The sequence below is a fragment of the Peromyscus maniculatus genome, chromosome 7, assembly GCF_049852395.1.
Source record: "Peromyscus maniculatus bairdii isolate BWxNUB_F1_BW_parent chromosome 7, HU_Pman_BW_mat_3.1, whole genome shotgun sequence".
Classification (NCBI taxonomy): Eukaryota; Metazoa; Chordata; class Mammalia; order Rodentia; family Cricetidae; genus Peromyscus; species Peromyscus maniculatus.
In genome coordinates, this window is record NC_134858.1 from 17,377,521 (window position 1) to 17,392,908 (window position 15,388).

At 47.3% G+C, this 15,388-nt stretch overlaps 1 protein-coding gene across 13 annotated transcripts in view; it reads left to right on the forward strand.

The window, feature by feature from the left end:
* Dnm2 (dynamin 2) overlaps positions 1 to 15,388 on the forward strand; it is a 91,277-nt gene that overhangs the window by 52,058 nt on the left and 23,831 nt on the right. For 7 of the 13 annotated variants that reach the window (XM_076575813.1, XM_006986989.4, XM_006986993.4 and 4 more), the window contains 5 exons: positions 1,848 to 1,990; positions 4,910 to 5,045; positions 9,436 to 9,503; positions 10,056 to 10,194; positions 12,628 to 12,714. In XM_076575813.1, the coding sequence (XP_076431928.1) occupies positions 1,848 to 1,990; positions 4,910 to 5,045; positions 9,436 to 9,503; positions 10,056 to 10,194; positions 12,628 to 12,714 (573 nt within the window). Of the gene's footprint in view, positions 1 to 1,847; positions 1,991 to 4,909; positions 5,046 to 9,435; positions 9,504 to 10,055; positions 10,195 to 11,593; positions 11,733 to 12,627; positions 12,715 to 15,388 lie in introns of all 13 variants that reach the window. The other 6 variants (XM_042280503.2, XM_006986994.4, XM_006986995.4 and 3 more) reach the window with 1 other exon arrangement.

Genomic DNA, 15,388 nt, shown 5'->3' on the forward strand with positions numbered 1-15,388 from the left:
CTCCCTTCTCTTGCCTTCTACTTCCTGGGGTAGGAGTCAGGGAGGCCATGTGTGTGCCGCACAGGGTACATGCCTTGTGTGAAAGGGAACAGTCTCCAGGGACTGCCATGTTTATCACAGTGAAGAAAAAGTAAGATAACTGCTAAGTGCAGACAGGGCCAGAGACCAGAATCCCCGGTGAGGGTGTGGGGCTCTGGCTCCATGCTAACACCTGTCCGGAATCTACCGGTTTTGGGTTGGGAATGCTGCTTAGCTGTAGAGTGCCAGCCTAGCATGTGGGCAGCCCTGGGGGGCATCTCCAGCACCACATAAATCAGTGTGGTGATACATCTTTAATCCCAGCACTCAGCTCAGGAAATCAGGAATCCAGGGTCATCCTCAGCTACATAATCTGGGATAAATGAGAGTCTGCCTGCATCAGAAAACAGCAACCAAGTCCCTCCATTATGCACGGACCAGGGCGGAGGCACTGTGGGCAGAGGCCGTTGTCCTTAGGGAAAGTCCAATGGGAAGCCACCTGGTAAACAAGCTATCAGATAAAGTCCTAGTCAAATGTTAGCTACAGCTGGGGGTCACTGCAAGATGAAGCTCAGCCCTAGAGCAACTGGGACAGGAATTGGGCAGTGTGTCTTGTAGGAAGAGGCCCAAACCCAGAGGCCATTGGGCTTGGGCAGAGTGAGGAGGGACAGGTAGGAAGGAAAACCCTCCGTGGGGCCTGGGGTTGCTTAAGAGCCAGGTGTGTAGGCTGGCTGGTCCCTTTGAATTGATGGGTGTTGTAGCTAGAGTTTTCCTGCCTTGCCCACAGTCAGGACAAATCCCACAGCCTCTCAGACCCAATCAAGTAAACATAGAGACTTATATTGCTTACAAACTGTATGGCCATGGCAGGCTTCTTGCTAACTGCTCTTATTGCTTAAATTAATCCATTTCCATAAATCTATACCTTGCCATGTGGCTCGTAGCTTACCGGAGTCTTCACATGCTGCTTGTCATGGTGGCGGCTGGCAGTGACTCCTTCCACCTTCCTGTTCTTTCTTTTCTCCTCTCTGTTAGTCCCGCCTATACTTCCTGCCTGGCCACTGGCCAATCAGTGTTTTATGTATTGACCAATCAGAGTAATTTGACATACAGACCATCCCCCAGCAGGGTGTTTTGTGGGGCAGTGGTTGTCCCTGCTTCTCTTTTCTGAGCTGAGGATTATGGTCCACAGGTGGCTCAGCAGGTCCAGCCACCTCCACCCAAGCCTAAGGACCCGATTTCAATCCCCAAAAGACATGGACAGGCAGAAGGAGGCAATGGACTCCAGGAAACTGTCCTCTGACCTCCACACAGTCACCCTGGCATGTGCACTGACCCTCCCCCCCAATGATAGGTAAATAAGAATTTTAAAACCACCACAGAGCTGTAAGCATCCAGCCTGCCTTGTGAGACCTGTAGCTTCCCTTGAGAACAACAAGGCTTGGGACTCGCCACAGGCATGAGTCTCTCCTTCCTTTCCTCTAGCGCTGGTGTCTTCAGAATCTTCCTCTTCTCTGTTGATGTGGTGTTCTTGCTCTGTCCCTCCCCCACCCTCACCCCACTTCTCCTGGGATGCCTTTGGGTCATAGTTGGAGGGCCATTCCAGGCCTGCACACTGGTCCTGCAGTCCACATCTGGATGTTGTCTGACATCTGCCTGCGGGCTTTCTGCAGCACCTTGTGCTGTCACCAGCTTCTGTCCATGTCCTGATGATTTCATCTGTAGTTTTGTGCACCCACCGCTCTGGGTGTTAAGACTGAGGGTGGATTGTGTTCTTTCCTGGTCTCTAGGGTGGGCTACCCTGTCTGACCCTTACCTTTCCCCTACAGCAACTGACCAACCACATCCGGGAGTCACTGCCAACCCTGCGCAGCAAGCTGCAGAGCCAGCTGCTGTCCCTGGAGAAGGAAGTGGAAGAGTACAAGAATTTCCGGCCCGATGACCCCACACGCAAGACCAAAGCCTTGCTGCAGTACGTGCCCTCCCTGCCTTGCCTCGGTCCCACCCAGTTCATTCTGCTCTCCATTCATGCCCTGTCCTGAGCTGCCCGTGATGGGGGGTCCAGAGTCTTGACATTTCAACATGACATTGTCATCTGCAGGGTACATGCTCAAAAACCATGCACTTGCATTACAAAAAAAGAAAAGAAAAAACACATTGTTTGAATAAGTTACTATTTTATGTTGTTCCACATTCATTCTTGTAGTTGGCTGTGGCCTGTGGCACGTAAGTTGGACACATTGGAATGGGGTATATTATCTAAGACCGTCGTCCTCCCAGCCCTTGGGAGGCGGGAGCGGGAGAAAAAATCAAAAGTTCCTGAGCTGAGAAGGTGGATGAACAATTAAAGTGCTGCCTCCAGGTCGGATGGCTTCAGTTCCCTCCCTAGAACTGGCACAGTGGAAGGAGAGAGTCTGCTTTCATGACCTCTCCTCTGACCTCCACACACGCACTGTGACGCATACATACACTCGTGGTTAAGAGCACTGCTGCTCCTGCAGAGAACTGAGTTCAGTTCCCAGCTCCTCCCACATGGCAGCTCACAACCACCTAGAACTGTGGCACCAAGGGATCTGATGCCCTCTTCTGGTCGTCACTCAGACACATACATGTGCATAAAAAGGAGACGGGCCGGGCGGTGGTGGCGCACGCCTTTAATCCCAGCACTCGGGAGGCAGAGCCAGGCGGATCTCTGTGAGTTCGAGGCCAGCCTGGGCTACCAAGTGAGTTCCAGGAAAGGCGCAGAGTTACACAGAGAAACCCTGTCTCGAAAAACCAAAAAAAAAAAAAAAAAAAAAAAATTAAAAAAATGAGACAGGGAAGGATTTAGGAAGACACTGGACAGTGTGTGCACACACATGAGCGGTATAAGAGACCTTGTCTAATAAAAAAAAGAAGCTAATATATTGTGAACAATTGAGTGTGGTGGTGGCCTGACACACACTTTGGCCACTTGGTAGGCTGAAGGCAGGGGGCTCTCTTGAGCTCAGGAGTTCAAGGCCAGCCTCACTTGTAGCCCAGAGCGTGGAGGTCCAAGGTGACGTTGAGGAGTCAGTTCCTTCCTTGCATTAGACACAGTGACAAGGGCGTTTACTCATTGAACCCTTCCGCCTCCAAATATTTCTCTCTCTCTCTCTCTCTCTCTCTCTCTCTCTCTCTCCCTCTCCCTCTCCCTCTCCCTCTCCCTCTCCCTCTCCCTCTCCCTCTCTCCCTCTCTCCCTCTCTCCCTCTCTCTCGTTCCACAAACTATTGATGTACTACTTCTTATGGTTGCCAAGCACTCCAGTGTTCATGCTGTTCGCCTGCTCTGCTTTACTCACACTGAGGCTCACAGTGCGGTGTCACTTGGTCAAGCTTCTCCAGCTGTCCATGGTAGAGCCCCCTGCAGCCAGGGTCGAGAGGCAGGAGAACATACAGGTGCCCCTGGCCTGTCTGGAGCTGCTGTCTTGACATTCAGCAGTAAATGCAGTAAAGCAAGTGGAGCCCTGGGGAGGGGTCGTCCATGAGGACAACCAGGATGGTGCCCAGTGCTTGCCAAAGCAGCTCTGCTATTTTACTCATTTTTAAAAGCATGTAAATAAGCTGGAGAGTTGGCTCAGAGGTTAAGAGCACCAGTTGCTCTTCCAGAGGTCCTGAGTTCAATTCCCAGCAACCACATGGTGGCTCACAGCCATTTATAATGAGATCTGGTGCCCTCTTCTGGTAGGCAGGCATACATGCAGGCAGAACACTGGATACACAATAAATAAATAAATCTTTTTAAACATGTATGCATTGGCTGTTAAATGGTTATATTTAAAAGGAAAGAAAAATGGCCCAGGAAATGCCAGGAATCTTTGACTTCGCTTCTGTGGAGCTGATATCTGTGATCCTGGTTGTATTCTGGCTCCCTTCATCATCATCTGCAAAATGAATAGGTGCAATAAAGATATTTCCCACCAAAACTTATTTAACTAAAAATAGGACCCTCGTTTTCGAGAGGTGTGGGTAAATTATCTGCAGAGAGGATAGCTGTGACAGTGTCACAAAATTGGACTGAAATCGACTTTTAACGCACAGATCCCTTGTCAATGCGCTTCCACGCCTGTAACCAACATGAATGGCACCTAGCTCTCTCTAGGTACTGGGTGGGCACAGAGTTCATGTACACAGGAACATTTTAACATGCAATTTGATAAGATGGGGGGGCAGGTAACTGCTGTTAGAGAACTAAATATGGCTTATGGCACCGTGTGCTGTATTCTGATTTTTAATTTGTGCCAGGCTTAGAAGATCTTCTCTTTCCCTTACTAAGGATTAGCACCTTACCCCTGAGCTGTAGCTTTTCTTTCACACTCAGGATTCTGTGTATTCCAATTTGGAGCTCTGGTAGAAAAAACAAAGCTTCATATGTGTTCATAGTAACTTTCATGCTTCCTCTAAGTGAGTAAATATGTATGCTCATGTTACTTTAAAAAAAAAAAAAAAGAAAGAAAAATGGCCAAACATGGTGGCATACATAACACCTGTAATACTAGCACTCGGGAGGCCTAGGCATAAGGGTCTTCAGTTCAAGGCCAGCTGGGGTTACACAGCAAGATCCTGTCTTCAAAACAACAAAACATGAAAGACAAGAAAATTAACTTGCTGACAAGTTAGCTCAGGGGGTAAACATGCTTGCTGCCAAGACTGATACCCTGAGCTCTATCCCCAAGACCCACACAGTGGAAGGAGAGAACTGACTCGCACAGTACCCTCTGACCCCACTCATACACTGTGGCGTGCCTCCATCCAGTCAATACATGTAACTTTAAAATTCATTTTAAAGAGCAAAGTTTGCCACGTGACTCATGTAGTTGCAGGGTTGTGCAGAAACTTCCTTCTTGACCTTTTGCTTTTTCTTTCCTTGAAGGATGGTCCAGCAGTTTGGAGTTGACTTTGAGAAGCGAATTGAGGGCTCTGGAGATCAAGTGGACACACTGGAGCTGTCTGGGGGGGCCCGAATCAATCGCATCTTTCATGAGCGCTTTCCCTTTGAGCTGGTAAAGGTAGGTGTCAGCCTGGAGGGCCTTAAACTTTCTTCCCAAACCAAGTTGTCACACGCTCTGAATCATGCTGGAGGCCAGCGTCAGTAAACATGGCCTGAAGGGCATGTCCTGTGGTCGCTGTCTTCCCAGATCTCACAGCTTAGACGCTCTGGGCAGAGCAGTGGGAAAGTCCATGTTTCTTCCGCTGATAAGGGGAAAAAAGATAGTGATGGCCAGCAAGATGGCTCAGCAGGTAACGGCACCTGTGCCACCCCGATGACTGGGTTTGAACCCGAGCAGAGGCAGAGAACCAGCTCCTACAGGTTTCCTCTGACCTCCACAGACTTCGTGAGACTCAGGCCCCTCCTACAAACATGCACATCCAACAAATACAAATGTATACAATTCTGGGCTTACACCAGTAATTCCAGACTTCCGTAAGCTGAGGAGGAGAGCGAGTTTAAAGCTACGTGGCCTATACAAGACCTTGTCTCAAAAAACTAAAACAAAATCAAAACAAAACAAGCCAGGAATCCCAACGCTTGGGAGGCAGAGGCAGGACACTGAGTTCCAGGACAGCAGGAAGATGTGGTCTCAAAACAAAAGCTGAAGCAAACTGCATTTGTGTCCTTTTCCTTTGGGGCAGGGACTGTCTCACAGGCATGGTGTACACAGGTCAGTCTGGAGGTGGGACAACCTCCAGTGTTGCTTTTCAGTTGCCACTCACTCTTGTTTGTCTTTCCAAGACAGACTTGGAAAGTCTGTGTAGCCCTGGCTGTCCTGGAACTCCATCTGTAGACCAGGCTGACCTTGAACCTAGAGATTTATCTGTCTCTGTCCTACCGAGTGCTGGGATTAAAGGCGTGTGCCACCACCCCCACCCCGGATATCACTCTTTCTTATGTTTTTTTTCACTCAATAATTATATTTATGATATTCATTAATTACATTAATTGTATTGATTTATTACATTCATGATATTATGTCCTGATACTACTGTCCATTTGTGGGGCTTTTCCATCACACAAAACAGAGATTCTGTACTTAGGAAATCATTGTTCTATATTCCTTTCTTCTCCGTCTTGAGATAACGTCTAATCTTTCTGTCTATGAATTTGTATATTCTATATATTTCATGTAATACAATTTATAGTATTTGTCCCCTTTTTTAAATGTAAAAACATTTTATGTACAACTGCAGAAGAAATAATACACAGATAGCTTGAACATAAAAACAGATTATAATTTAAAAATCCAAGGTTATTTTAAACAGTAAAATATTTTCTCTGTAGAAAATAGTAAAAATGATAACATTTCCCAATAAGCCCTTTTAAGCCAAATAATAGCTGAATTATACATATAAATATTGATTAGTTTCTGGGATACAGAAGAGACCTATCTTCATCTGCTCAGAGAGCTATGTTTTCTTAAGTTGTGTGAGATTCCTATTCATCTTCCCCTTCACTGTTTGATTTACCACAGACATTTTTCTATAGGCTAATCCATAATCTAAAAAGATTTTAGCCTGCCCTCCAGAAAGTACGGCCAGTATATTCTTTCATCAGCTTAATATGGTACAAATTCTTATCCTAATAGTGAAATGTTTCACTAAAGCTTGCCCAGTGATTGGGTAAAACCAAAACTTATTATAAACCACAGTCATCCTAGGGTCCCCCCTGCTAGGTAGCCTCCCTGGATCTGTGGGTTGCAATCTGATTGTCCTTTGCTTTATATCTACTATCCACTTATGAGTGAGTACATACCATGTTTGTCCTTCTGAGTCTGGGTTACCTCACCCATGATGATTTTTTTCTAGTTCCATCCATTTGCCTGCAAATTTCATGCTGTCATTGTTTTTCTCTGCTGAGTAGTACTCCATTGTGTATATGTACCACATTTTCTTAATCCATTCTTCAGTTGCCAGGCACCTAGGTTGTTTCCAGGTTCTGGCTATTACAAATAGTGCTGCTATGAACATAGTTGAGCATGTATCTTTGTGGTATGATTGAGCATTCCTTGGGTATATGCCCAAGAGTGGGATGGCTGGCTCTTGAGGTAGTTCGATTCCTAATTTTCTGAGAAACCGCCATACTGATTTCCACAGTGGTTGTACAAGCTTACATTTCCACCAACAGTGGAGGAGTGTTCCCTTTGCTCCACATCCTCTCCAACATTGACTGTCATTGGTGTTTTTGATTGTAGCCATTCTGACAGGTATAAGGTGGTGTCTCAGAGTCGTTTTGATTTGCATTTCTCTGATGTCTAAGGATGTTGAGCATTTCCTTAAATGTCTTTTAGCCATTTGAGATTCTTCTTTTGAGAATTCTCTCTTTAGTTCTATAGCCCATTTTTAAATTGGATTGTTCAGTATTTTGATGTCTAGTTTCTTGAGTTCTTTACGTTGGAGATCAGTCCTCTGTCAGATGTGGGGTTGGTGAAGACCTTTTCCCATTCTGTTGGCTGTCTTTTTGTCCTATTGACTGTGTCTATTGCCCTACAAAAAGCTTCTCAGTTTCAGGAGGTCCCATTTATTAATTGTGCTCAGTGTCTGTGCTGCTGGTGTTATATTTAGGAAGTGATCTCCTGTGCCAGTGCGTTCAAGAGTACTTCCTACTTTCTCTTCTATCAAGTTCAGTGTAACTGGATTTATGTTGAGGTCTTTGATCCACTTGGACTTGAGTTTTGTGCATGGTGACAGATATGGATCTATTTGCAATCTTCTACATGTTGACATCCAGTTACGCCAGCACCATTTGTTGAAGATACTTTCTTTTTTCCATTTTATAGTTTTGGCTGCTTTGTCAAAAATCAGGTGTTAATATGTATGTCGATTAATGTCAGGCTCTTCAATTTGATTCCATTGGTCCATATGTCAGTTTTTATGCCAATAACAAGCTGTTTTTATTACTATAGCTCTATAATAGAGCTTGAGGTCAGGGATGGTGATGCCTCCAGAGGTTGCTTTATTATACAGGATTCTTTTAACTATCCTGGGTTTTTTGTTTTTTCATATGAAGTTGAGTAATGTTCTTTCCAAGTCTGTGAAGAATTGTGTTGGGATTTTGATGGGGATTGCAATGAATCTGTAGATTGCTTTTGGTAAGATTGTCATTTTTACTGTTAACCCTGCCTATCCATGAGCATGGGAGATCCTTCCATTTTCTGATATCTTCTTCAATTCCTTTCTTAGAGACTCAAAGTTCTTATCATATAGGTCTTTCACTTGCTTAGTTAGAGTTACCACGAGGTATTTTATATTGTTTGTGGCTATTGTAAAGGGTGATGTTTCTCTGACTTCTTTCTCAGCCCTTTTATCATTTGTGTATAGGAGGGCTACTGATTTCTTTGAATTAATCTTGTATCCTGCCACTTTACTGAAGGAGTTTATCAGCTGTAGGAGTTCCCTGGTAGAGTTTTTGGGGTCACTTATGTATACTATCACATCATCTGCAAATAGGGAAAGTTTGACTTCTTCCTTTCCAGTTTGTATCCCTTGATCTCCTTTTGTTGTCTTATTGCTCTAGCTAGAACTTCAGGTACTATGTTGAATAAGGATGGGGAGAGTGGACAACTTTATCTTGTTCCTGACCCCCAGATATCACTCTTTCTTATTTTTTAAGGCAAGGTCTCATTGTAGCCTAAGTTGGCCCCAACCTCTCTGTGATGACCTTCTAATCCTCCTGTGCCAGGATCACAGGCATGTGTTAGTTACCGCATCCAGTTTATTCTGTGTTGTGGGTTCATGTACATGGGGCAAGCACTCACCCATTGGAGCCGCAGCCCTGGTCCAGCCACGCTTTTTCAGAGACAGGATCTCTTACTTGCCTGGAACAGAACCAGTAGGCTATGCCTGCTGGCTGGAAAGACTTTTTTTGTTTTATGTTTATGAGTGTTTTCCCTAATGTGTGTAAGTGCAGCATGTCCATACTTAATGGCCTGCAGGAGCCAGAAGAGGGCACTGGATCCCATGGACCTGGAGTACTGGAGTTAAGGACAGTTGTAAGCCGCTGTGTGAGTGCTGGGTCCTTTGCAAAAACAGCCAGCGCTCTCAATGCTGAGCCATGTCTGCAGCCCAGTATACCCAGCTTTATCTATGTGTGCGTGTGCGTGTGCGCGCGCGCGCGTGTGTAATGGTATATCTATTTATTTAGTGTGTGGAGGTCAGAGAACAACTTTCAGGACTTGGTTCTTTTCCTTCTACCACATGGATTCTGGGGTACACTCAGATCATCAGGTTTAGTGGCAGGTACCCTTACTTACTGAGCCATCTCTGTGACCCTCCGTTGTTTTTAATTTTGAGCTGCTAGGTCATCTTTGTGAGACACAACCATGAATAGGAATAGTCCCAGAATCTGCTTATGCTGTGAGATGACCCTGGGAATTCATTCCATGTATTTGGCTTGTTTCTTAGATGGAGTTTGATGAGAAAGATCTACGACGAGAGATCAGCTATGCTATTAAGAACATCCACGGAGTCAGGCAAGTTCCATGGGAAGTCCACATGTTCTCTTCCCCTCTACCCATGTGGGCCCCCCAACCTTCTGAGTCCCTGGTAGTGAGGCTGTGAGAAGGTTCATGGGTAGTTTTCAGGACTATATATACATCTTGGTCTCCAAGGACATAGTGTATGACCATCCTGGGTCTCTTGGCTAATTGTGTGCCCTGGATGAAATGCATAGATTAGTGTGACCTTACTCCTGGTGAAATCTATAGTGATCAGAGGTTGGGTGGGAACAGAGTTGAGTTGTACTCATGGGAACCTGGATCTTGTTTCGTCAGGGTCACTTGTGAGCCTCTCAGTGTCCCCTCCTTAGTTACAATCAATAAAGTGTACCCAGCTGTCTAGCATCCCAAGATCCTTGGGTTACCGTGAGGGCTCCCCAGTCAGGGACTCTTAGGCATCCCACCCCTAGCTTTAATGGGATGGCCTTCCTTATCAGGGACCTAGCCATGCTTAGAAAGTGGCTGACCACCTTTGTTTCTCTCTGACTTATCTTTCCCTGCTTCCCCACTGGGTCCGGACCTTTTTAGAACTGGGCTCTTCACGCCGGACTTGGCGTTCGAGGCCATTGTGAAAAAGCAGGTGGTCAAGCTGAAAGAGCCCTGTCTGAAATGCGTGGACCTGGTTATCCAGGAGCTTATCAGTACAGTTAGGCAATGCACCAGCAAGGTACCGCACCCGCGGACATGGGGCCGCAGGCTTGGTATCAGGCCCCAGGTTACCTCATTTCCCAGAATCCTGAAGGGATGGGAATGGGTCAGTCTGGACCCACTCAGGAGGGGGTGGGGGAATGCTGGGCTTCTGAGAACCAGCTAGAGGGTGATAGGCCTCCTGGGACCCTGATACCAAGCCCAGCATGCATATGGTGGAATGGGGGTATCATCTGGCTGTGTTGCTTTGCTGCTTGCTAGGGAAGCAGATTGGGGCTCCCCGCTTGAGCTGTTGGAGGCCAAGATACTTGAAGCTCCCCTGATGTCCCCCTTGACAAATGACAAATGCCTGGCTTCTCTGGAACGAGTCACTTCTCTGTCCTCATGGCCCTGGAAAGAGCATAAAACTGGTGGCATAATGCGAACTCAGTGCCCAGATTCCCAAAGCTGCTTGGGCTCCACAGCGGCCCTGACAGCTTTCGTGTGCCCTATGCTGTCCACGTTTCTTCCCCACCCTCCCATGTAAATCTATACTCAGTGTTCCTGCTCATGAAGACCTTTGTATCCTCCCCTCCATGGGCAACTGTCTCCATTCTCACCAACCCGCCAGGCTCCTCTGGGAGGGCTAGTTCTCAGGACAGTACCCTCCTGCCAAGCAGCTGAAGTGCTGGGGGGTGGGGGGAGGAAGAGAGGACATCTGCTTGTGGGACCTCAACGTCCCCAGCCCTCTGAAATGGCAGAGAATTTCTGCTTGAGCTGCCTGTTCTACTGGAGCAAAGTCCCCACTTGCTTCCTCAACTTCTCCAGGAAAACAGAGCAAAAGAAAAAACCAAAACAAAAAACCAGCCAGGCAAGGGCTGGGGTCAGGGTAGGGTGAGTTTGCAGAGTGCTTGCCTGCACGAAGCTTGGGGTTCCATCCTTAGCATCATATAGACCATGTATGGATAGCTCATACCTGTGATCCCAGGATTCAGGAGTTGGAAGTAGGAAGATCAGAAGTTCAAGGTCATCCTTAGTCATATGCCAAGTTGGAGGCTATCATTGTTGTGTGAGACCACGAGACCGGTTCAAAAACCAGAACCTAGAGTGGCTGCTGATTGTCATCCTAGGGGCCATTGTCACTGAAGTGACCATTTGAGGTTCGATCACATACCTATGGCCCTATGATGACAGTATCCTGTAGCACTTAGCCTTGAACTGTAGACCAGCCCTCTGCTCTCCCAGGCCTTGCTGATTCCAAACAGCTTCCAAGACATATATGGGTGCAGGCTTTTCTGCGCATGCACTAACCGGCTCATTCTTGTTTCTTCTCTCTCTTTCTCTCTCCATCTCCCGTCCTATGTGTGCGTTTGTGCGTGTGGCCTGCACTACCCCTGGGTGTCTCTCAACCTCGTCCCGCCCTTCTCCGCATGACCCAGGACGGGGCTCTTCACCCCCGACATGGCCTTTGAAGCCATCGTGAAAAAACAGCTTGTAAAACTCAAAGAGCCGAGTTTGAAGTGTGTTGACCTGGTGGTGTCGGAGCTAGCCACGGTCATTAAAAAGTGTGCTGAGAAGGTAACAGGCCTTGCTCCTCCTGTCCCTCATCAGTTCCCACCTCATTTCTTCCATGGTATCAGCCCTGAGCATCTGGACAGTCCTGCCTCGAAGGAACCCTGCTAGGCACACCTGTCACCTTCTCCACCTCAGCTGCCACCTCAGACTCTGGGTGGCAGAACACACATGGGCCCCACCTTTTCAGTTGTGGGGTCCAGTGGAGTCCCCTTTGACATGTCCAAGCACAGTCACTGTGAAGCTGTTCCCACTCCTAGATCCCGTCCCTGACCACTGCATGTCCAGCTCCGTGTTCCCGTGTTAGGGTGCATTTAGCAGCATCTCTCCCCAGCTGGGGAAGGTGTGGCTCCCCACACGTGTGGCTCAGATCATTCACTTTCCCAGAGGGGTCTAAGGCGTGGCCATATGGGTGCCAAATTCACAATGATCAGGGGACAGTTTCCAGCAAAGGGTTCCCTGAGCTTGATAACCCAGATGCTGTCTCTGTTATTCTGGAGCAGGGCACCATGATCATTTGAATGCTCTGTGAGGGCCATCAGTTTGTCCTGCCTTCACCTAATGCTGGGCGGGAGGGGGATGTCTGGCACCTCTGGGTGACAAAAGCATGTCACTCACTTTCTCTGCCACTTTCCACCTCCAATCGCTGGCTTTGCAAAGCGGCTCTCAGCATGCAAGGCCACGCTCTCCCCTTTTTACCCCACCTGCCCCGACTGACCGACCGACCGACCGACCAACCGGCATGCCCTTGTCTCCTAGCTCCTGAGCCGGGAGACAAGAGCAAACTGGGGACCTGGTGCCCCTCATGTTTTTCCCTGTTTCATCCTTGCACTTGGTTTATGTTTCTCTCTGGCCTGGCCATGAAGACCTTGCCATCTCAGCCTTTCTACTTGTCCCCCAGCTCAGTTCCTACCCCCGGTTGCGAGAGGAGACAGAGCGAATCGTCACCACCTACATCAGGGAGCGAGAGGGGAGAACCAAGGACCAGGTATTGTACCAGTTCGCTGTTCCTTTTCCTGTCTGTTCATGTGTAGGAAATATTAAGAGTATAGTTCTGCGAGGTTACTTTTTTATTATTATTATAATTGTTCATTTCAAATGTGTTTTCCACAGCTTGCATGTGGAGGCCAGAGGACATCTCCGAGGAGTTGTTGCTCCTCCTCTCTTTATGTAGAAGTTCTGGGGGGGTCAAACTCAGGTCACCAGGCTTCCAAAGTAAGCCTCTCATCTGCTGAGCCATCTCACCAGCTCCAGAGATGCATTCTGAGGTCCAGGACCATGACTCTGTTGGTGTAGCACTTGCTTAGCCTGTCTGAAGCCCTGGTTTCCATCACTAGCACCCAATAAGCAGGGTGTGATAGTGCACGGTTGTCATCCTACACTTGGGAGCTGGAAGCAGGAGGATCAGAAAGTTCCTGCCATCCCTTGACTGCACACTGAGTTCCACCCACCAGTCTGGGCTGCCCGAGACTTTGTCCCTCACCACCACTCATCAGTCTCCACCATTCCCAGTGCCAGCCTGTACCCTAGCCTCCCCATCACGTGTTGTTCAGGTGATGTTAATGTCTTTGTACAGCTACAGATTAGATTGCTCTATGATGCAACTAAATATTCATTTTCTGAAGACCAAGGTGGTTTCTTGTTTGCCGGGGCCTTTCCCCACAGTGCTTTGGGGAGACTCCATGTGACTCTGATTTTCGACCCTGGCCCAATGTGTAGGGTCTGTAGGTTGACGTTCTCCATTGTTGGGGCTTGTTGTTTTTGTTTGTTTGTTTTTTTCTTTCCGAGACAGGGTTTCTCTGTGTAGTTTTGGTGCCTGTCCTGGATCTTGCTCTGTAGACCAGGCTGGCCTCAAACTCACAGAGATCTGCCTACCTCTGCCTCCCAAGTGCTGGGATTAAAGGCATGTGCCACCACTGCCCAGCTGTTGGGTCATTTTTCTACAGTGAATATACTGTACCTTTTTAGGGCTGCCCTTGCCTCCCAGAGGATGACTGGGACTCTCTGGAGGAGAGTGGACCTGCAGCCCCTTCCACACCAGAATCTCTGCTGCCCCTTTCCATACCCTGGGCTGTCATTAATCCTTCAGATAGGGGGCTAGAGAGATGCCTCATTGGTTACATGGTCAGCGGACCCAGATTTTGTTCCCAGCATCCATGTGTTGGCTCACAACCATCTGTGAATCCAGTTCCAGGGGATCCCATACCTACTTCTGATGTAGTAAGCACTAGGCATGCACTTGGTGAACAGACAATACATGCTGGTCTCATGCATATAAATATGAAATAAAATAAATATATAATTATGGGACCTCATTACAGGTGCTTAAATGTAAACTAATACAAGTATCCATATTGTGTCTGCTTATTTCTCTGGTGAGTTTCCCCAAAACACCTTTACCATTGATGGCAAAGAAACTGGCTTCTATGTCCTTAAATCTTCACTTGGCACCAGGCCTCTTAGATTTGCTTCCACGGCTAATGGTGCAGACGTCATCATTAGTGTGAAGAGTGAGCAGGACTCTCAAGAGTTCAAGGCCAGACAGACCGCCTTACATAGTGAGACCGTCTTGAAATAAAACAACGGCAGACTGCTTCCAGCATTCACAAAGCCCTGGGTTGTAAGCAGATTTTTCTGTCCCTCCTGCCAGCTCCCAAATCACGACATGGAGACTTCCTACTAATTATGAAAGTTCAGCTGATAGCCTCGGCTTGTTTCTAACTAGCTCTATGACTTAAATTAACCCATTTCTATTCGTTTACTTTCTGCCTCGTAGCTTTATTACTTGTCCTCGGTACTGCCCAGTTTCTTTAGCCTCTGGCTGGAGACTCTACTGTCTCTGCCCTTCTTCTTCCCAGTGTTCTCTCTGCCCCCAAATCCTGCCGAGCTATTGGCTGTTTAGCCTTTTATTAAACAAATCCAAGTGACAGATCTTCACAGTGTACAGAAGGATCATTCCACAACATTGGGTTCCATCCCCAGCACCTCATGAACCTTTTAGTGGTGGTGCGTGTGAGATTGCTCATAAAACCTTGTCTCATAAAACCAAAAGGAAGGAAGGAAGGGAAAAGGGAAGGAAAGAAGAAAACGGAGCAATGCTTTACCCTGGCTGGCTTGAATTCAGAATGTAGCTGTGACAAAGGATGTGTGGAGTAGTGGGGAGGGGGGTATGACACAGGGATGGACACCATCTGAGGACGAATCAAGATGGCTTCCAGCAGCATTTAATTGGGAAAAAATACACCTTTTAGACTCTATAGGGGCATGTGAGCCGGGGTATGGCTTGAGATCAGGGCTTGAGGAATCTAGCATTCTACTGACCTTGACAGTAGACAGCAGTCATATGTTAATGGAAGGACCATCAATTCCTCTGGCCAGAGATAAGGAGACTGGCCACTTTAGCAAGCAGGAACTTTCCTCAATCTCCAGAAGGAATGGAGACCTTTATCCAAATGACTGACCTTGAGAAAAGGTCTTCTGGGGACCAGGCACTCCAGTACAGTTTCTTAGTCTTACTATATGGGCCTGTTCCCCTCATAACAAAAGGGAAGGTCCTGATGTACGGTAACATTCTGATTTCTCTGTATTTACTAACTGAACTCTTGACCTTAATGGCCCTAGGCTCTGGATTTGAATTGTAGGCATCTCATCCTTGGGATCAG